Source organism: Dendropsophus ebraccatus, chromosome 8 (assembly GCF_027789765.1).
Source record: "Dendropsophus ebraccatus isolate aDenEbr1 chromosome 8, aDenEbr1.pat, whole genome shotgun sequence".
In the NCBI taxonomy this organism is placed as follows: domain Eukaryota; kingdom Metazoa; phylum Chordata; class Amphibia; order Anura; family Hylidae; genus Dendropsophus; species Dendropsophus ebraccatus.
Window position 1 is genome coordinate 40,703,979 of NC_091461.1, and position 21,922 is coordinate 40,725,900.

General features: G+C 38.7%; 1 protein-coding gene across 3 annotated transcripts in view; it reads right to left on the reverse strand.

The window, feature by feature from the left end:
* Window positions 1–5,410: 5,410 nt before the first annotated feature.
* The window catches only part of SH3PXD2A (SH3 and PX domains 2A), a 219,620-nt gene continuing 203,108 nt past the window's right edge, over window positions 5,411–21,922 (reverse strand). For all 3 annotated transcript variants that reach the window (XM_069980239.1, XM_069980238.1, XM_069980240.1), the window contains 6 exons: window positions 21,531–21,614; window positions 15,042–15,159; window positions 12,916–13,241; window positions 11,687–11,736; window positions 10,179–10,298; window positions 5,411–8,373 (listed from right to left, as the gene is read on the reverse strand). In XM_069980239.1, the coding sequence (XP_069836340.1) occupies window positions 6,442–8,373; window positions 10,179–10,298; window positions 11,687–11,736; window positions 12,916–13,241; window positions 15,042–15,159; window positions 21,531–21,614 (2,630 nt within the window). In that variant the 3' untranslated portion in view covers window positions 5,411–6,441. The remainder of the gene's footprint in view (window positions 8,374–10,178; window positions 10,299–11,686; window positions 11,737–12,915; window positions 13,242–15,041; window positions 15,160–21,530; window positions 21,615–21,922) is intronic.

Sequence of the window (21,922 nt, forward strand, 5' to 3'; positions counted from 1 at the left end):
AGAAAAAAACGTAAGCTTTCCTGAAACTACCTCAAAATGAGTATTTATTTAGTAGCCAATATAACTTACACAGTACCAACTGGAAGACTGCACTGTGCACTGTGATCCCCTCTAACAAGATGGGGCTAAATACAATGCATATAGGCTCTTCCATGACTTTTTGAGCACCAAAACCTACCTGGGTTAAAACACACTGGTCTGGCTCACAGTTTCCTGAGTGCATGGTTTCAATGAGAATTTCACACTGTGCACACCACTCCAAGAGGTAAGTTGATAAAGCAGTGAGCTTGCTCTTTGGAGCATAAATATTCTCCACAGGCACATTCCCTGCTTAAAGGGATATCCAGGATAGAACAAAACATGTCTGTTTTCTTCCAAAAACAGCTCCGTATGTATGACAGGTTTCACAGGTTTTGAATGGTTTTGCAGCTAAGCAGCATTCACTTTAATGAAGCTGTACTGCAATACCAGACACAACCTATGGTCAGGTTGGGCGCTGTTTTTGGAAAATGTTTTCTAATCCTGGACAACACCTTTAAAGAAGAGTTACCAGATTTCCTATAGGCCCCATACATTTTTCCCATGTTGAGGTTGACTTTACTATCCAGCTTTCCCAATGACAACTCTTCCTTCACTCTGACACGTAGAGAACTAGATCCACAGTGGTCATTATGAGGCCTAGTATCCTTACAATCAGAGGGACCTTTGAGAGTCAGGAAGTGTTGTCACAGGGACAGAGGAAAGCCCATCCTATAGCCAACACAGGAATCACCTTTTAAAGGGATTAATTACAGGTCATCTGGTCATCCTCCCTTTATCAAACACCTCATCAAGAAAGGTCCTGGATGAGAAGCCTGTACTCATATTTGATATATTTCTATATTGCACATATCCAATAAATGGATTTTTTTTTGTTTTAGCCGAGAGAATTTTAAACAAGGATTAAAATAAAAATAATAAACACAGGACATATAATGTTACCAATGGCTACCTAGAACGAAATATTGGTTACTACATAAAGATACATACATGGCTAATATAAGCCCTGCAAATTCCCTTGTGTGGTATATATCATTAAAGCCATAGCCTAGTATATATATATTTTTTTTCATTAAAGCATAAGATATATAAATATACATTTTACTAAAAAATACGCAGCTCTACAAAAAGGGTTTTCAAACGTTATAGAAATGCCGTCGTCCTGATGTGAACCTATAGGTGGGAAGTAATGGGGTATTGTAAGAGTTGGGTTACTATTTGGTCTGTGCACTCAATAAGATATCTAGGTGTTTGGGAAATGTGTAAAAAAAATGGATGAGGAATAAAATATATAAGGTGGGCTTAAAAGTTTGGTGTCGATGTTGTGCTTAAAGATGACAACGTGGCCATGGAGAGAAAGATTATATGGGTTACATATTTGTCTACCATCCCGATCCTCATACATGGGTGGCCATAGATCCTGATATCATATATTTATCTGATAACTACAGGTTGTGGATGAATTCACTTAAAGTCAATGTTACCTGTCTCTGAGAATTTCCTTCTCAGGATAATGTTTGCATTGAGGAAGCCTAAAATGGCCATACATAGATGGGTCGCCCTAGCCTGCCAATTTAGGAGGGATTAGCTGACTAATCTAAATGGTGGCCTTCCAACTCTTACCAATAGCAAATGTTGGGAGAAAGAAGGATCGGGTATGTTGGATTTCAACTGCCTGATCACTGTGTTCTAAGACGAGGCTGGTGCTTTCCCTCATCTCCACAGTGAAAGGATGTGCACGCTCGGCCAAGCATGCAGGTGTATGGGAGGATCGGGAGAGAAAGCTATCATCTGAATGAGCATATGTGGCCAGCCGTCATTGTACTGAACATAGGCTATAGTATTTAAAATGCTGGAAAACATAATTAACATAATGAATATAGACCTTTCTAGTCCAATCTATTGTCATCATAACCTCTCTACCATTTGTGCAGAAATCCCTTTGTCTTTCCCTTCACACGACAAATGCAACTACCCTTACTTTAGATCAGGAATCTGGAACTTTCGGCCCTACAGCTGTTGCAAAACTACAATTCCCATCATATCTAGTGGGAATCGTACTTTTTCAACAGCTGGAGGGACAGAGGTTCCCCATCCCTGCTTTACATGATGACTATGACGCATTAAAATTTATCAGTTCACTTGTGTTAACAAATTACAGTAAAAATGTGCCCATCCCTTCTCTAATAAATACATGTAAAAAAAAAAACTTTTTAAAAAACAGTAACCTAACCATTATGTAAAGGGAAAGTAATCCGCCCTACCAATGTAATTTATGCAGAATTAAAGTAAAAACAAAAATGTATCAACTATAGAAACCAAAATCTATATCAGGCATTTTATAACAGTCAATATCGAACTCAGAAGTGCACATTATTAATAAAGTTGCAGTATACATCAAAAACTTTTTGTTTAAGCTTCAGAAAGCGGCCACTAGAGGGCATCCTCCAACAAGGCTGGATTTATTTGTTTGTCCCTATTTCTATAAACTACACTTTCACAGGCAGAACCTCTACTTCCAATATACGATTCTTGGTCATTATCACTAAATCTAGTATCTTCAAATCTTTTTGGCTCGGTGAAACTAACTTCAATATGTTATTAAAGAGGGACGGGCTGGTTCTGATGGTATAAATATATTCTATTATCACAGTAACACTTGTATTCAATAATATTTAACTAGAGTTTCAAGTATTGTATTGTCTAAACTAGTTTTGGGGGACATGGGGGGTCACATTTGCATTAGTTGTCTGTGGCCAAAGTATAGGTAACAGGCTGTATCCCTGTTTTCCAGGCGGTACTCTGGCAGTCTCCACCTTCCCCACGGAACGGGAAGGCAGCGGGAATCAAATGCTAAAGGTTTGAGTTCGATCGAACCTAAAATTTCCTGATGTTCGATCATCTCTAATTGAGAAGCCATGCAAAGTTTATCCGATTTTCATGTTCTAGTCCACAGAACGTATAGTGAAGTGCCAATAGCAAATATATGATAAAGCCCTGGTTGTCAGACAACCTCTTACCATATGGAAACATCGTCTACGGCCACTGGGGTACTAGAGGGTGCTTGCTGTCTTTTGACCTACATGCTACCTTAAACGAGACCCATCACTACTATTTCTAGCATGAACTTGAAGGTCAAAATGTTATAAATAGCTCTATAGGGTATATCAGGTCATATTTATCAAACTAGTGTAAAGTAGAACTGGCCCAGTTGCCCCTAGCAACCAATCAGATTCCAATTTTCTTTCCCCACAGACTCTTTGGAAAATGAAAGGTGGAATCTGATTGGTTGCTAGGGGCAACTGAGCCAGTGTCACTTTACACCATGTTTGATAAATCTCCCCCAAAGTGTTTGTGTACCATAAGCACAAAGCGAGAATTTAAAAAAATGCTTTTAATAGTATCCATAGCCTTAAATGCCAACTCAATGGAGATTAAGTTAGCCCAGCATATGGCTGCCACTGCTGTGAGGTAAACATTATGGCTGTATACAAAGCATCGACCATGTTGGGTTCAAACTAAATTTGCAAAACCATAGAGTTTGAGTTTACCAGTTGTGAATATTTATAAATACTTATAAATAACCTTTTCTTATATATATAAATTAATGCGCTGACGTATGTTCTGTATGGCCTGCAGGATTTGGCGATGTTAAAGTGCAACCATTTCCAATAATGAACCACTTCTTTATCCTTATTGATAAAACATAATCATAGTTATAATATTAATAACCACTAAAATCATTGCTATTATTAGTACTGCAGTCAAGCAGGTAATCTATGTATATTCTATGTAATACTGTCCAGCAGAACTATATAGAGCTTCTAAAAAAAATATTAAAAATCAAAAGCCTCAAGTTCGTAATACCGGTTAGGCAGTTTCTGTAAGAAGACGGAAGATGTCGTAACACAACTTCTTACCTAGCTGAAATTGTTCTGTCTGTTTCTTAAAGGGGAACACCTCCCCCAGCAATTAGTAACAGTAACCAAAACATTAGTGACTATTTACGACAAACACAGTGGACCTCACGTAAGAAGAGGTCTTGCTTCATTTTGCCAACAAAGTGCAGAAAACAAGAGTGAATTCTGATCACATGTTACATGATGTTCAGGTGGAAACTCGCTTTCATGTACATGTATAACTCATCTGGAACCCCCCTTTAATTTAAAGGTACAGTACCTTCTCTAGGCTCCTAGTTATCTGAGTTACCTGTGTAACTAAATATATTTTCTTTTATATAACTGAGGTTGTACACATTTCCACATGGCTACAAATCTTACAAAATGGCTTACAAGTTTTTCTGTGTTGTTCAATGATTACATATACTAGAGACCACATAGTGCCCAAGAGCTGGTACAGGTAGTACAGACACTGCATTACTGTGCACTGAAGTACAGTATATGATAGGATAGGCTACTGATCTGGACACACAAAGAAAAGGAGTTTAAACCAATAATTGAAATTTTCACTAAGGAACTCAATACCATTTGTTAGCACAGAAAATATACATAAAAGCACATTATTAGAACATTTAAGATATTTGCAATGATGTATCCACGTTCAAGAGCACACCAAGATGAAATTATCTAGCCTCTGCCTCCGGAGTATGGTGCCAGAGGGGGGATGTCTCCTTCCCTTGCATAGCAAATTGCTCTTCTTTCCCAAGGTGTGCATTCATGTAATAACACAATAAGAGGCACTACTTGGGAGTGTCCTATACTTGGTATAGAGTCAACAGTACATAGGATTGCCCATTCTCCAACAATCTCCCATCTGTTTATATTCTTTGCATTGTTCTGCTTTTTTCTGCTTTCTTCATCACATGTTCATGATGACAATAATATAATAAAAAAAACTTTAAAAAATAATTAAAAAAAGACAATATATACAAATCTAAAAATTGCAGAGTGTGAATCAATTGTTATGTAAACAATGCGTATGAGGACAAAAAAAAGGCAAATCTCTCGATTTCCAATAGTGTTCAGAAGAGGGCACATTAGTGTATACATTATATACAGGCCGAATATACCTCACTTAATGGGCCACGAAACGTAAGCTACATAACATAGCACAAAACTGACTACATTCAAGGACCCGGTAGTTTCCCAAAACTTGAAATGCAAAAGTGGCTGGTTGCAATAATTTGAATTCGTAAAGAACATATGTTCCCAATCATAAGTTTATACCCCATAAAAATTATTGTACATATATACAATACTAACCATAACTAAAAAATTATTTGGATTTAAGTTTAGTGGTCATTTAAAGGGGCTCTATACCTTCTTGTAACTAAATTTAAAATGGACAGAGCATTTTCACTGCAATAAATGGGAAGTCCAGAAGAATATGTATATAAAAAAATGGCTTTAAAAAAAAAAAAAACATCTGACAACAGGCTGTATAACATATTGCACTCTAGTCTCATTTACTTGAATAGTGATGATCTGCAATACCACATACCACCTTTTTGCCATCTTAAACAATCCCTTTAAATTCTTAGTATACACTTTTTCAAAAATATTTTTGGAGTGTTATCTTAGTAATCATAGCGATAAGCGTTGGTTCACATACATTTCATCTACAAAGGTGCAAATACACCCCTGTGCATCTATGTTTTATAATACAACGCCCAGAGCAGTATAGTGTTTTTCTTTATACTAGGTATAGGACCCCTTTAAGCATAAGGGCAAGTTACTTTTGCTGAACTGGCCTGGATATTTGGGCTTTTATTATGTGATTTTTGCAAATCTAGCAACACCAAATACTACCTAATTTTATTAAAAAATATTACAAGTTAGAGGGGGAAAATCTAGTTGATATAAATAGTCAATAGTCGATAACTAAAAAAAAAAGAAAAATCTAGGGTTTACTTTTACACACAATCTTCGGACTTTGAAAGTATACACACAAACATGCAAAAGCCAAAAATAAACACAAATTAGAACATGGGATAGAAAGTCAAAAACCGGATAGAAACATTTAATTACAACGTCTAGCATTCTATGTCTGAGTTACAAAATTTTTTCAGACACTAAACAGTGTCTATTCTTGTTGGCAAAAAGACGAGAGGTCAGGGAAAATCAGCACAGACATAGTATTCTGCAGACCGTGCCAGTAGAAGTTCCCTGGACTTTTGGGACATTTCTAGTGTTCCAGATAATGAAGTGAAGGCACACAAATATGGTTTTCATTTAAACTACTTGATGACCATAATTCAATGCAATACCCTGTGTTATTTCCAAACATTTTTTTCCACAAGGATCATTTTTTTCTTACAGAATTTGATTTTACATGGAGATCATATTGCTGGCTTTCCAAGTACATGGAGGGTCAGTCTAATCTTTAAATTAAGAAAATATCTTAAGTGTCTATGTTATATTATTATCTCCACATAAAGCACTATTAGTTCTTTTTCTCTAAATAATTTGAAGGCACCCATCCTTTAAATGGTTTTACGCTGTCAAGAATATGGCAATACCACCAACCATTAGGGTTTTTCTCCAGGACTTCCATAGACACCCCTTCTTGAAATCCAACGGTTTCATCATCTCCGTCATAGTCAGCAATAGAGATGTACATATCTTTAAGGTTGTTGTGGATAAACTGGGACTTTTCAATAGGTTTCGGTCGAACGGTAGACACTGGGATTCCATTTTTTTGAGGAGAGCGTATGGGAGTTTCCATTTGGGGTGGGTCCACTTCTGTTTTATCAGTAGGCTTGAATCGAGATTCATTTACCTGAGAGCGGACGGTGTTAAAGGAGGAATTTCTTCGAACAGACCTCAAATGATCTGTGGCGGACAGCGATTCATTCCTGCGTAGATGGCAAGCAATGTTGTTTTCCTTGGGTGGTGGGGAAACAAATACAGACTGGGGTCTTACTGCAATTTGTTTTACTCCATTTCTTAACTTTACAACGTTGCTATTTTGCCCTGTAGGTTTTGAGAATCCTCCGGGTGGCCTAGAAGGAACTGGTGGTGTTGTTCTTTTGCTTTGGTTAATCGTATTTAATGCTTGCACTCTTTTTTCAATCTTTTCCAGGCTGTTTGACTTATTTTCATTCTTTTTACATTTCATAGATTCAGGCTCAGGTGCCAAGGTTTCCTGTTGCTTATTATCTACTTGTTCTAAATAATGTGAGGGTGCCCAACCTTCTGAATCTTTATATCTTATATACCACCAACCACTGTCTTGTTTTTCTATGACTTCTACTTTCACTCCTGCTGGAAAGCTAATTTCTGTATCCATAACTTTTTGATAAGTGCTTGTGGCAGTATAAAAGATTTTCTCGTTACTATCCTCAGATTTGTCTTTATTACTTGGACATATCAATGACTGTGAAGAACTTGAAGGATTATCTACTGAACTTCTCCTCGGGGTTATTTCCATATCCTCTGATGCACTCTTTGGGAGATTTTCTGATTCTTCGCTTTTAGAACCTTTAAGCCCACTTCGTAGCTGTCCTGTTGGCCTTAGTTGTCTTCTCAAAGTGCTAATGTCCATTTTTTCCTGGCTTTGAGAATCAGATTTGCTTATAAAGGGTTTTGGTTTAACTGAAGGCTTTGCTTTGGTAGAAGGAATAACTCCGGGTTTTTGTTCAGGATCTTTCTTTGCTCCAACCTTTGGCACTGACCGCAAAGCAGCATCAGACACAGACCTGGGCTTTTTCTCTTCATTTGTTGAGAAGGAAACATTTTTAGTGGTTTCCTGAACATTTCTTTCAGATTTATATTTTAAAAGTGGTGGTTTAGAAGGGGTTCCAGATGGAGAGGTTCTTGGCACCAATGATGAACTTTTCAGTGAATCAGAATCTCCACTTGATTCTTTGCTTGACTCTTTGTTTGATGCCATGTCATCCACATATGGTCGGAAACCATCATTTTCATAGATAGTCTCTTCTTCATTGCGGACATCTTCACAGGATTCTCCCACTTGAAATTTTGCTCTCTGAAGAGTAGAAACTGGAGATGGTTTGGAGGGCTGGAACATACTTTCAACAATTTCATCAGCAAAATTGCTCTGAGTAAGGGAGTCATTCAAATCGGCTTCTGGATCATAGCCAAAAGCTGGAACATCATATTCAGGCTCCTCATATATTTGCTTTGCTGGTGACTCTTTAGACTCTAAAGAGCCGCTATGACGAGTGACTAACACCTCTTCTACCTCTTTAGACTTTGTGGGTGGTGCAGGTGGGGGGACCTTTGGTCTTGTTAATGTGCTTGTCCTCCGATTTAGGTTTGGTTTCTTTCTTTTATCAATATATGAAGAGGGGGCCCATCCTTCCTTTTCTCCAATCTGTACATACCACCATCCACCAGAATTCTTTTCAATTACCTGTAAGAGATCAAAATAACCAGTTTTAGCATTAAACTTTTGGCCACATGCCTCTACATTTCTAAAGACTACACTGGCACCTGAAAAAATATTGTCTACACCTGAAATGATTCCTAATGCAAAGTACAAACCATAGAGATAAAGTACTTAAAGTTAGAATTATTAAATAAGCCTTGGATGCATTAAATGTATAATTTGTAGTATAAAGAGTTAGAGCTAGAGATGAGCGAATCTCTCGGAAATTAATTTTGCATAGTTCGCGAATATTCACGTATTGCATACACATGAATTTTTATTAAAACAGGCTAACTATAGTAGCTACAATACTGGGACTATTACAGAGTAGCAATTTTTCAACAGCTATTGCTGTGACAGTGCCAAAATTGGAAAATGTAAATAAAAAAAAAAACTCAATCAGCCTGTCAATCATTCAATTTCCGCTATGGACAGTCATGGACTTTGGTGGATCAGCGGCGTAATATCAGTTTTCTCCCTGCTCTAACTGCCTGCTGCAACCTACTCTCCACTATACACACCCGACTGGCCGTCTCCATGAAGCCAATCACCTTTTATAGAGGGTGAGGGGGGAGTTAGGGGTCCATGGTAAGGTGGAGGTAAAAAGAGTGTCTTTTTGCCCTTTGGCTGATATACATTAGTATACCACAAATAATTAAGTATGGAATAGCGTGCTTTACTAAATTATTTCATAGTTTGTGATGCTTTAAATCCATATTAGCCTTGGGATGATGGATGCCAATATGCATCATCCATCCCAAATACCTGTTTAATGGATAACTTCTTTTTCCTAAGCTGCCTCCAGGGTGATGCTGACAGCCACCCCATACACATTAAAATGTGCGTCAATGGCTGTCAGCAATACCACTGCTCTAGAGAGAGTTCTGGTGAGGAATACTAGAAAGTCCAACAGCATCCACAGGAAATCTTCAATGTTTTATTGTGCAGAACAGCTTACATGTATACTTGAACAGTTATACAGTATACTTGACAAAGATCCTGGACAGGGTCGAAACATCCTATTTCATGTAAGCTGTTCTGCGCAATAAAACATTGAAGATTTCCTGTTGATGCTGTTGGACTTCCTCGATTCTATGTTGCCTTTACCCACTGGAGGGATTGTGGGTTTACCAGCGTTTACCATCCTATACTAAGGCACTACTGGGTCTATTGGTGCTGTTGACCTCAACACTGCTACTGGTGAGGAATACTGACTGACCTCTCCAGGGATGCTCTAATTATATAACTGAGTGTCCTTATAAGAATAGTTACCCTATACAGCAAATATAGAAAGCCTATTTATAGATATTGTCCGCATATGGACAGTTACATGCTCGGAGCTTCTCTAGGGCTTCCTTTAGGGAGACTTTGATGTGGGATATGTTACCGATTCCTATTAGAGGTATAAGCTTGAGGTCCTCACAAAGTAATAGTAACACATACGCAATAGACATACGTAAAATACACTGTTACCCACTACGGACTAGGTGAACAATGTAGTGGAACGAAACAAATAGATGGAAGTTTACATTAAAGTAAAAATCTAAAATGCCTTATTTATACAGATTTTATATTATAATGGCTAAGAAATCTTTAATATTATCACAACTATTAATTTATATATAGTCTACAACACTATGCTATTATACACCTCTTCTTGTCAATCCTACAGGACTTACTTTTCCACAATATGAGATTATGGTATGTAGACATATTTGAGGTCATGCCCTCTTAATAGATGGATTTAGTCACTACAATATAAGCTTCAAAGAACATAACTCTTTGCTTACATCAGCCTTTTGACCTCCTCGGAAACTTATCCCATCAGATATGCAAGACTGGAACTCTGCAATGGTGTAATACTCCACTTCAACTGATGGAGGCTCTGGAGGTTTTGGCAACTGGAATCCCTGGAGGACATAAATCAACAAGGATATAGTTTCAAAAGGTTTGTTTTTAGGTCCTGTTAGTAGAAAGAGAGTACTTGGTCTTGTACACATAATAAGCTATGGCACATGTGTGATATATAATTCATAGTGTATTCACATAGATAAAAATATTTAAAAAAAAATCTTATTAAACAACCACATCCACATGATACGTCATACATGGCCAATAGTTGGGATACCACTACTAAAAACCTATTGGGAAAATGTTGGGTCCACCAACACAATTTTGCCAGGTAAGAGAGCTGGCAGCAATTGTTTCTTTTCAAGTCTATATGGCTATGGATCTATATGGATATGGCTTGGTGGAAAGAAGATATGGAAACCCCTGTTCACTTAATAGATGGGGGTCCCAGTGGTTGGATCTCACCTATCAGTCATGTATGGCATATCCTGTGACCAAGCCATAAAATGGTAACACTGCTATAAATGAAAATTGCCAATTCAATCTTTTTACTATTTGCTAACCTGCAATTTCAATCTATATTAGTCTTGACAGATGTATAGATCATTAAAGGGGTACTCGAAAATCTTTTTTTTTTTTTTTTTTCAAATCAACTGGTTTGAGAAAGTTATATAAATTTGGAATTTACTTCTATTTAAAAATCTCCAGTCTTCCAGTACTTATCGGGCTGCTGTATGTCCTGCAGGAAATGGAGTTTTCCGTCTGACACAGTGTTTACTGCTGCCACCTCTGTCCAAGACAGGAGCTGTCCAGAGCAGTAAAGTTTTTTGGGTTCAATGTTTTATTAGTTTTTTAAAGAATATATTACAAAAGAGAAAGTCTCTAAGCATTGACTTTAGTGCTAACAAAAGTTTTTCTATGGGGATTTGCTACTGCTCTAGACAGTTCCTGCGTCAGGCAGAGGTAGCAGCAGAGACCACTGTGTCAGACTGAAAGAAAATACATACAGCAGCTGATAAGTACTGTACTTGAAGACAGACTAGAGATTTTTAAATAGAGGTAAATTACAAGATTTTTGCCAGAGTATCCCTTTAAAGTCAAAAGTAATCTCCAGGTAAGGTTCATGTTCTTTTTACCATACAAACTATATGTATTGTTTGTCTTGCAATACTGGACATCTCATTGTACCACTCACTAAAATTCTCACACCACATCTTGAGTTGTATAAATTGTTTCCAGACTTTGCTAAGAATGGCTTTTGTGTTTCCTAAGCCTTCTTTCTCCACAACTCACAGTGCTTATAGGCCTTACAGGCATATCACTTACTATAAGCCCCGCAATGAGTCTTTGCATTATGTAAATTGCATATACTGATGTCAAACCGATTTAGCCAATTAAAGAAATGAAAACGATCAAATTCTCAAGAAAAGAAAGTAGAACAACCAACCAGACTAGATTCTCTCCGGGGTGGTGGTTTCATTCTCAGGTTTGGAGAACCTGCCAAGTACAGAAGAAAGAAATACATTAAAAGAATGTACAAAACTTTCCAAAAAGAAATGATGTTAAACTTTTGACATGGAACAATAGAAATGTAAACTACAGTCACATTGATATTAAAAATAAAAGCAATTAATTAATAAAAAAAAAAAACAGGTAACAAAAATAACAATGATAATACTATGAAACCAATTAAATTAGGAAAAAATAAAAAATGTTATATATGATTAAAAAATACAGCCATTGCAAAAATTGCCTTAAAATAGTGTAATCAGAAATGCTTCATCTAACTAGCATTTTTTCCCCAGGTTTTACCCTCCTGCTAAATTCCTGTAAATGTTAATTTACTGTCTATAACTGTGCTGAGTGGGCAGGGCCTAGTATCGTCATGGTAAGCTGTGCTGTGTACCAATCAACTGTGCCCTGCTCCCTCACCCCTCTCACAGCATAAGGGCCCTTTTACACAACCTGCAATAAAAAAGCAATGATCAGTGAGATCAGGGCTAGTTTGCAAAGCCGTTACAAAGCTTAATCAATTGTGCAGCCGACCCTTACCAATGATGGCCAGTCTATCAACTTCGAAAAACTATTTTTAGACGACACTCTGAATAAGAAGGGTGGAGCACGTGGCAAGGCAAATCCCAACAGCACAGTATGAAGTAGATCCCGGCCCTCACCTATAAACGCTCAACAATTTATTAAACGGTTACTCCGTGCTGGGGGGCTTTTTTGCCTATGGTCGGGGAGGAGGTGGATGAGGGCAATCCCACCTCTGCCACTGACTGTCTGAGCGGACTTGAAACGTCACGTCTCAAGCCCCTGCAGAGACCAGGAAGCGACCGAGCAGCAAGGACTGGAGTGGCGTAATCCGGGACACGGAAGATATGATCAGCTGACGAACAAGAGATATCTAATTAGTAAGCTGATCACCGGTCCTTTTACACTGTCCGATTCGTTCCTGACTGCTGATAAGCGACCTGGGTAAAAGGAGTTCATGTCACATAGGCACAGTAGGTTGGGTCTTACTTTTTCTTTCGCTGTCTAGGAAACATGGTGGCTATAATCTTCCGATTGTGGACACTATATTGAGGACATCCGCAGGGGAGGAATGTGCAGACCAAGGATCGAGTTGTACAGTATGTGATAATGAGAGTGTTATAACACAGATAAAGGTCTTACTTATTTCAGATCTCTGTGGAGCTATTCTTGCCACTGCCGGAGATCCCGGAGTAGCTTTGAGTGTTGGTTTCTCTGATGTCATCATTGAGTTCCCATTAGAGTCATTACATAGGATTGGCAGACTGATCTCCTTCTTGCTAATATGAGGTTCTTCCCCTTCATTCCCTGTCTCCTTTTCATTAGATTTCTTATTCAGGAGATTACTTATTTCCATGATATTTCCTATAATCTCCACAGGCCCGGCAAGATTTTTCTTTCGACATGGCAGATCATCTTTGGCCTTCTTTAGATATGATGCAGGGGCCCAGCCCTCTTTACCTTGGTACCTAGGATACAATAAATACATTTGCAATTAGAACTGTTGTCTAGTTTTTATGTTCTGGAGTGGAAATAACCATTAGGGAACGGCATGTGTGTATGTAATTTGTTAATTGTAATATTATTCCGATTAAGAAAAAAAAATCAAAGGAAAGCTCCAAAAATAAAGAGTGTAAGTGTGTCTGGGAAGACCAGCTTCTAACATCTGCTCTCCAGCTTGGGAATAACTCCAGAGGGATACAAGGCGAAAGAGGCAGGAAATGGGGATCAACACATGTGCCGGAATGTTAGCATGATACATATTTAAGGAGGACTTTGTCGTAATACTTAAGGTGGATTACCACATTACATTTTAATGCAAATATCAGAATGGGGCAGACTTATGTGAAGAGGATTACCACATGATGCTGCAATTAGAGTAACAAAGCCTTTGTCCTATCAAAAGCCTAAATCCGCAAATAAAATATAAAAATAATAAATAAAATATAAAATTGCAATGACTGTATACAGTGGTTGTATTGGACAAGAGTATAACACTATATTTTATCATAGTATCTTCACAGTATAGGGCTATGTTCATACTATGTAAGAGGCCGGCCGCTCCGTGACCCGGCCGTGTCACGGAACAGCCGGTCTCTGAAAAGATCATCCCGGACGGTATTGCAGTACTGGCGGGATGATCTCTGCAGCCGCAGAGTTCTGATGTGGGCGCATCTGTGCGCCTCTGCATCAGAACTCCCCACTGCACACTATGAAGCGTACGGCCGGAGCCGCTCGCTCCAGCCGGGATTCCATAAAGTACAAGGCAACTTATCTTTTCGTAAAAAGTACGACCGTTGTTGCCGATTGCAACAACGGCCATACTTTTACGAAAAGATACGTTGTGTGAACATAGCCTAATACTATATTGTCTGTACAGTTAAGTGAAAATCAATGTTATCCACAGTCCCAGAGAAATAATTTTATATAACTCCTATTTATTTCACTAAAGAGGGTGGATTAAATTGGCTGAATGGGACTACTCCACGTGAAAATCTGCAGAGAGATCCATGGGTACTCTTTGGTGTTCTGTCCTGGATTCCACAATGGTTTTTTTCAGATAAGAAAATCCCTCATCTGAACATACCCTTATATGTAGCTGGAAAATTCTGGAACATTCAGTGATATCAGATTACAGATAGGTTTGGGATCATTCTGGATACCAGTGAGCTAGGTCGATAAAGTAGCGTGTCCTGGAAAAAGGGTAGCGTGCCACAAACCAAGTTGGCAGAAGCTACATCTGTGCTAACATCTTAAAGACTGTCTGTATATTGTTAGAGGAAAAACAGAAGTCTTCACAATATCTGTCACAGGGTGATATATTTAGACCATGTAAACAATGACTATTCCATCACCTTATGGAGAAGAGCAGGCCACAATGTAAGTGCTGGACAACGGTCAAATACACAATGCGAGGGCAGGAAGATTACAGGTATTATAAACATCCAAGTAAAGTCTTACAAGCCATGCCAGCCTTCTATAAATGTTTTACTCTCATGATCTACTTAGGCTTTCTTGCTTCTGCTGTGTTTTCCTTTACTAACTCCCCCAGGATTCTTGTACACACGTAAGGATTTACAGTGTACAATACACAACTAGAAAGGACAAACTAGACAACTAGTTTTCTGCTACACAAAAGACTTAGGTCTAGTAAACAGTTAGTGAGAGATGATAATACACTGCAGTGACTCGGAGAATCGGTTCTAATATATATATATATATAAATATATATATATATATATATTTGCTGTACCAATGACTTCTCTTACCTTATGTACCACCATCCCTCCAGGTTCTTCTGGATAACCTCAACAGTGACACCTTTCTCAAATCCAATCTCGTCTTTTCCTTGGCTGGTATAGGGTTGTACGGTAACATATTTTTCTTCTAATGATAAAAGAAGAATCTTGTTAGTAACATTGTAACATTTAGGGTAAGAGAACAGCCGGCCTAACTATTAGCTTAGTCTTTATGATCCATAAACCTAGCAGTGAAAGCTTCCTGGTTCAGGATAATATATAAACTAGTGTAGCATGGCTATGTAGTTATAGTTATCTCTCCCTCTGGAGAATCTTACACATCACTGCATTACGCACAGACCATTTAATTTAATGGGAACTGTGAAACTTTGTAATGCTCCAGTTCTCCTAGTGGTGGCGCTGCAGGGAATTTGAGAATTTGGTATCAGGTTCTCCTACAGATTAGAGGTGATCACTGGGGGCAAAATCAATAGGAGTTCCTGTGATCAGTATACTAAAACAATGTGGTGGGTATGACCAAGTAACAGTCAATAGATTGGTGCCAGTCCATATCAAACAAGTATCTAGTTATAAACCCATATGGGATGAAAGATGACCCTGTTTAAACTCACATGGGCATATAACACACTGGGATAGAAAACTGCTGACACATTTTAGACTTGTCATAGTCTATAAGTATACATGAAGATAGATAAGCATCGGAGCATGATTCCTTCTATGACAATCTAGTTTAACATGAGCATTGGGTGGATCCAATTCCTCTGTTTAACACCATGCTATTTAATTCCCCAACTATTGCTGTTACTTAAATTATTTACACTACTTAACCTTTTGCTAGAGCTTGTACATTTTGCCTGGGATTGTTTTATTCATTTTTAGCATGTTGAAAGTTAAAATAAGCAAAAAAAAAACAAAAGTGTTTACACAAAATAAATGTAAACAACTTGCATTTACCCAGCGTAAGCAAAAATGCAGAGAGAGCGCTGGTCAGATATACAGAGGAAAGGAAGCACAAAACAGTGCAAAGTGGTTAAACAGCAAAAAAAAAAGAAAAAAAAAGAAGAAGATGATTACATGTAGGTTCTGCCCTGCTACTGGCTAGGGACAACCAAACTACTAAGTATACGGTGGGAAAAGTATTGGTTCTGACTAATAGACATTGATTCCAATAGTTAGAATTTTTTTTGTGTGTGTATTTGCATTTATGTAGGTTATAGAAGAACAGTCTACTTTATAGAACCAATGGGTGAACTTATCAATGGTTTAAATAAAGCATCTACACTTTCTCCGGAGCCGGTGTAGATTTCTACATCTACAGTACTGTGAGGCAGCCACAGGTCTGCCAAAATTACTAAGAGACATGCACCTCTCAGTAAATCCAGTCGGGTGCATGGGACTGGGGCCTTATTTAAAGGCGTATTCCAGGAAAAAAACAACTTTTCCCCTATCCACAGAAAGAGATCGCGGGGGGTCCGACCGATCTCTGCAACCCCCCCCCCCCCCCCGACTTCTGTATAGTGAATAGAGCTGCAGTTACAGCATGTGAGATGTTGCTCTATTTATCCCTGTGGAGTCGACATAAAGAGGTGAGTACAGAGCTCTACAGCATACTCGGCTCTTGCCGTCACTCCATAGGAATGAATAGAGCCGCGGGTCATGTGCCGTACCCGTAACTCTATTCATAATAGAGAAGCCAGGGCCCACTCCAGAGATCGGCGGGGGGTACAGAGGTCGGAACCCCCCCCCCCCCCCCCAATCTCCTGTGGATAGGGGAAAAGTTGTTTTTTCCTGGAATACCTCTTTAAGACCGGCACACAGGTACATCGATCTTGATACATTCCCCTTTAAATGTGCATTTGGTAATACAGTCCCCTCTAAATCCTACAGCCAATGTCCTATGGATAGATAGTACCATTGACGGGCCCTAGCCCATTGCACCCATAAAATGAACTAGATGCAAAGGTAAAGTCAGGTGTATTTGACCTGGCAGAGCACATGGCATTTGGTGCTTGGACACAGAAGTAGTTTTTGGTTCTGGGGCAAGTTACTAAAGAATGGTCAATTGTCATCTGGTCATCTGAATGGTCATCTGTCAAGCCCTATATATGTACATACACTATGTGCCAGGGTGACAATAATAAAAGTTTGCCTACTATATTCAGGTACATATCCACAATGCTGGCGGCATTAAACTACACCTACACTTCCAATACCTTATGGTATTCTGAAAAGCGGCCTATACTATAATGATAAGATGGTAACATAGCACAAACAGTATTGGTTTACAGCTGTGTCTGTTCGGCAATGTGCTGCATGCATATGGTTCTAGTTTTTATAATAATGAAATGACATTATATAATATTACTTCCATAACTGCAGCATTATATACATTCTCTACATGTTCTTTCCAGAGAAATAGATTTTGAGTGAATTACGGATGGCAGGACAGGACGGGCCACTCATGGTAGAACAACCACAGAATATGTAATAATTATTGGTGTGGAACAGCATCAAGGACATACTTGGAAGGTTTAGCATGTGGTAAACATATTCCAGGGTTGTTATTCATTGTTAGGAAGCACACAATTTATAAAAAATTTTGCTTTTGCCTACATCTGCATTAAAAGTCATAAAAATAAAATCATAAAAGCCAAGGAGGTAAACAAAGAAGCCCTATATAAACAGACAATGTGGCCTCCTTCATTACGAAACAATTAGGCTCTTATGAACTTGGCTTTGGACTCACATACTTTTATATTTTACTGCAATTCTTCAAGAGTGTATTGAGAATCTAGCACCGAGTTTGTAAATGACTATAATTATGGACTCCAAAAACACTTCAATGTTCCACACAGTGATCAGCTGTGACCCAGTGCAAACCAGTTTACCCCAACTGGAGAGAATAAAGATGTTAAGAGGGAACCATTTACTTATTTGAAGTTCAGTGTTTTATAAAATTCAGCAGCCAACAGGGCAGAGGGGAATTTGATAACAAGCAGTGAGCGGTGGGACCGGTCCCTGAATCCTCCCTGACTCCAGGCTCTGCGTTGCTGGCAAATCTTGACCTGGCTGATGGACTGGCCGCTCAGCCAGTCAGGACAGGCCCTTTCCCCCAAGTCGTGACGTTATCACAACTCAGGGGACAGGGGTCCCAAGGCCAGGCCCGCCACTCACCGTTGGTTGGTTGGTGTTCTCACTGGTGTCCCACTGGCAGGGCTTAAATGTCTAGATTCAGGTTATGTTTCTACTAGGTAAAAATGGCGGCTGATTTTATTGAATGTCATTGGACTAATCACTGTTTCACATTGCAGGGATATAGGGGGAGATTTATTAAACATGGTATAAAGGTAAACTGGCTCAGTTGTCCCTAGAAAACAATCAGATTCCACCTTTCATTCCTGACAGACTATCTGGAAAATGAAAGGTGGATTCTGATTGGTTGCTAGGGGCAACTGAGCCAGTTTCACTTTACACCATGTTTGATAAATCTCCCCCATTGTGTTTTGCACTGAAAAGCAGTAGATGCCACCTACAAGTGGGCATGTCAGTGACCCGGCAGTCCCAAAAAGTCAATTTCTGTTGATTTCACAGCAATCTTTAGTCACGTGACCCCAGTTGTAGACAGATTCTTAGTGTACCGCCAGCCCTATAAGGAGCATGTACAGTTCTTCCTCCAGTTAGTGGCTCAGGAGCTTACATGATCCATACATCCATTCACTCAATGGATGGCCGTCATTTTGCCACCAATAACGGCCGTCATTTTAAACCAACGGGCGTTATTGTACTAATAACAGCTGTTGTTTTTAAGATTGCTGTGAAATCAACTGAAATGTACTTTTTGTGACTTCTCTGTTGATGACATGGCCACGTGTAGGTGTCATCTATTACATGGTATTACATAGTTGGGGATTCATTTGAATGACCTTCACCTAATGCTACACTAGTGATCGTAATGTAATGTTGTCACTTAAAGGGGTACTATGGAGAAAAAAAATAAATCAAGTTATAGAGATTTCTAAATTATTTCTATTTTAAACCCTAAAGACTTCCAGTACTTATCAGCTGCTGTATGTCCTGCAGGAAGTGGTGTATTCTCTCCAGTCTGACACAATGCTCTCTGCTTCCCCCTCTGTCCAAAGCAGGATAGGTTTACTGATGTTCTGGACAGTTCCTGAGATAGAGGTGGCAGCAGAGAACATTGTGACAAGCTGGAAAGAAAACTTCATGCAGGGCCTACAGCAGCTGAAAGGTAAGACTTGAGTTTTTTTTTTTTTTTTTTTAAATAGAAGTAATTTACAAATCTGTAAAACTTTCTGACACTACTTGATTTTAAAATATTTTTTCCTCTGGAGTACCCCTTTAAGGGCCGAACATAATATAAAGCACCACGATTCACTAAACCATCAATAAGACTGTTAAGCATGATTTACATAGTAATCCAGCAGAGCCGTTTAGCAAAGGTTCTATATCAGGAAAGGGTAAATGAAGTTTCATACTAACGTTTTTTCCTATCAATAACATGGTACTTAATCCCTGAACCCCCTCAATAGCAGATGCACAACCATGAGTTTTACAGACGGAGCATAAAACCATCTAAGATGTTGAGTTTTCGGAATATATTAACAGAAAACTTATGTTGTGCTCAAGACCGCAGCAAGACTTTATTCTGCAATACTTTCCATCAGTCAGCAATCTTGCCTCGTTTTTATATCCCTGTTTGACACTTTGTACTGGGAAAGCCTTTCCCTGCTCCAGAGAGAGCTGAATGGATACACAAGCCATGGAGACTGCGGTTTTATGCATATTTTTGTTTCCCTTATTTGAAAAACAAAGGGGAGTGAGGAATGGTTAATCAGGAAGCTGTGTGTTTGCTATGGCTGGGATGTGGGTGTAAAGGAGGAACTGCAGAGGGACTGGAGCTAATTTGGAATATACTGTATGAACCCCATGTGTTTTACAGCAGTGACATATTGCACAATACTTGTAAATATCCTGTCTATATTATTTGTCTGATTTATGTAACAAATCTAAAAGGTGACCACAAACCTGAGATATTTATTGGTTTATAACTTGTTAGGCCAACAACAGTTGGGCTAACTACCCCATATAAAGCCCCTATAAGTTGCCTATAAACCAAGAAAATCACAAATCACTACAGCGATGGCTGAAATGTGACAATGAAGGCCATAAACTGATGGTACTGATTCTCATACTTATGTACTTTTATAGAGGATAGGGCAAAAGTATCATTCCTTTTGCACCATTATATTGGCGAAAAAGGTGTTTTGCGCATGGCATATATTTTACGCAGCATTTATCAAGCCGTTTGTGCTATTTTTGAGCAGTTTATAACGGGGGCATGGTTAATATTAGATTCTTTTTAGACACATTTCTCATGTGCAAATATGAACTTTTGTGCAAAATAATTGTACTACAGTTAAGCCCTTGCATAGTTTTTTACCCAAGCTGTTAACCAATAAAAAGAAGCGCACACAATTTATCCAGGCCTGTGCTCCTAATGATAAATTTTGCACACAGTACAGCGATTTTTGCACAACACAGAAAAAGTGCACAAGCGGCAAAATAATTAGGCTAATACATACTCCCCCTATACTTCCCAAAAGATAAATCACATTGTAACAGGTCCACAACATAAATTGACATGCTTTACAGCTTAAAGGGGTGCTCCGGCAAAAGTCTTTTTCTTTCAAATCCACTGGTTTCAGAAATTTATATAGATTTGTAACTTACTTCTATTTAGAAATCTCAAGTCTTCCAGTACCTAACCGCTGCTGTATGTCCTGCAGGAAATGGTGTTTTCTTTTTAGTCTGACAGTGCTCTCTGCTGCTACCTCTGTCCAAAAAAGAAACAGTCCAGGGTAGAGAATGTTTTCTATGGGAGCATGGTACTGCTCTGGACAGTTCCTGAGATGGAGAGAGGTGGCAGCAGAGAGCACTGTGTCAGACTGGAAAGCAAGCACTACTTCCTGCAGGACATACAAACTTCCTGCAGTACATACAGTAGCTGATAAGTATGGGAAGACTTGAGATTTTTAAATAGAAGTAAATTACAAATCTATAAAAATCTATAAACAAGATAATTTCAAAGAATTTCTTTTCCTGGAGTACCCTTTTAAAATCCACATCGCAGGTCACAGCTGCACGTAGATACAATTTCAGAAATCACATCTGCTTTGCTGGTAGTATGATCTGCTGCGGATATTCCCCATGCAGATTCATTTTGTGAGCATTTTTCCTAATAGTAAACAAAGGTATCTGTGCTAAGTACTCAGCTATAGCGTCATAGAGGTGTATAGTGATAGGGCATGTGAGGAGGTAGAAGTGGTAAAACATAAAAAATAGTTAATAATAAATAAAAGTAACAACAGAATTGAAATAGAGCATCAACATGCATGTAAATGAACAATCCCTGAGCCAAAGCTGATGGTGTCAATATATACAAGCACAACCAGCACACTCTATCATTGTTCTATTCACCTCGGCTTTGTTGCCTGTTGACTATGCCTCCCAGCGTCCAACGCCGGTCCAAGCGCCGTAGATGAGCCTTGCGCCTCTTAGTTACTAATGTGAATGGAGGTAAACATGAGGAGACAAACAAAGAAAAAAACATGACAGGAGGGATGTGAATAAAAATAAAGAAACTAAATTACATGAACCATTAAAAATGTTAAACGTAAAATATAGGAGTTGGTTAAAATGGTAAAAGTTGGTAAAAAGGAGGCGGTATAACACTGGAGTAGGGATGAGGAGATGACCGACACGTAATGGGGTTACTGGACACTATATGGAGAGAAAAGTCACAAACAGTTCTAGAAACTGCACATGTTCTTTGTCCCACAAATACATGGCTTATAGCTGTGAATGGACAC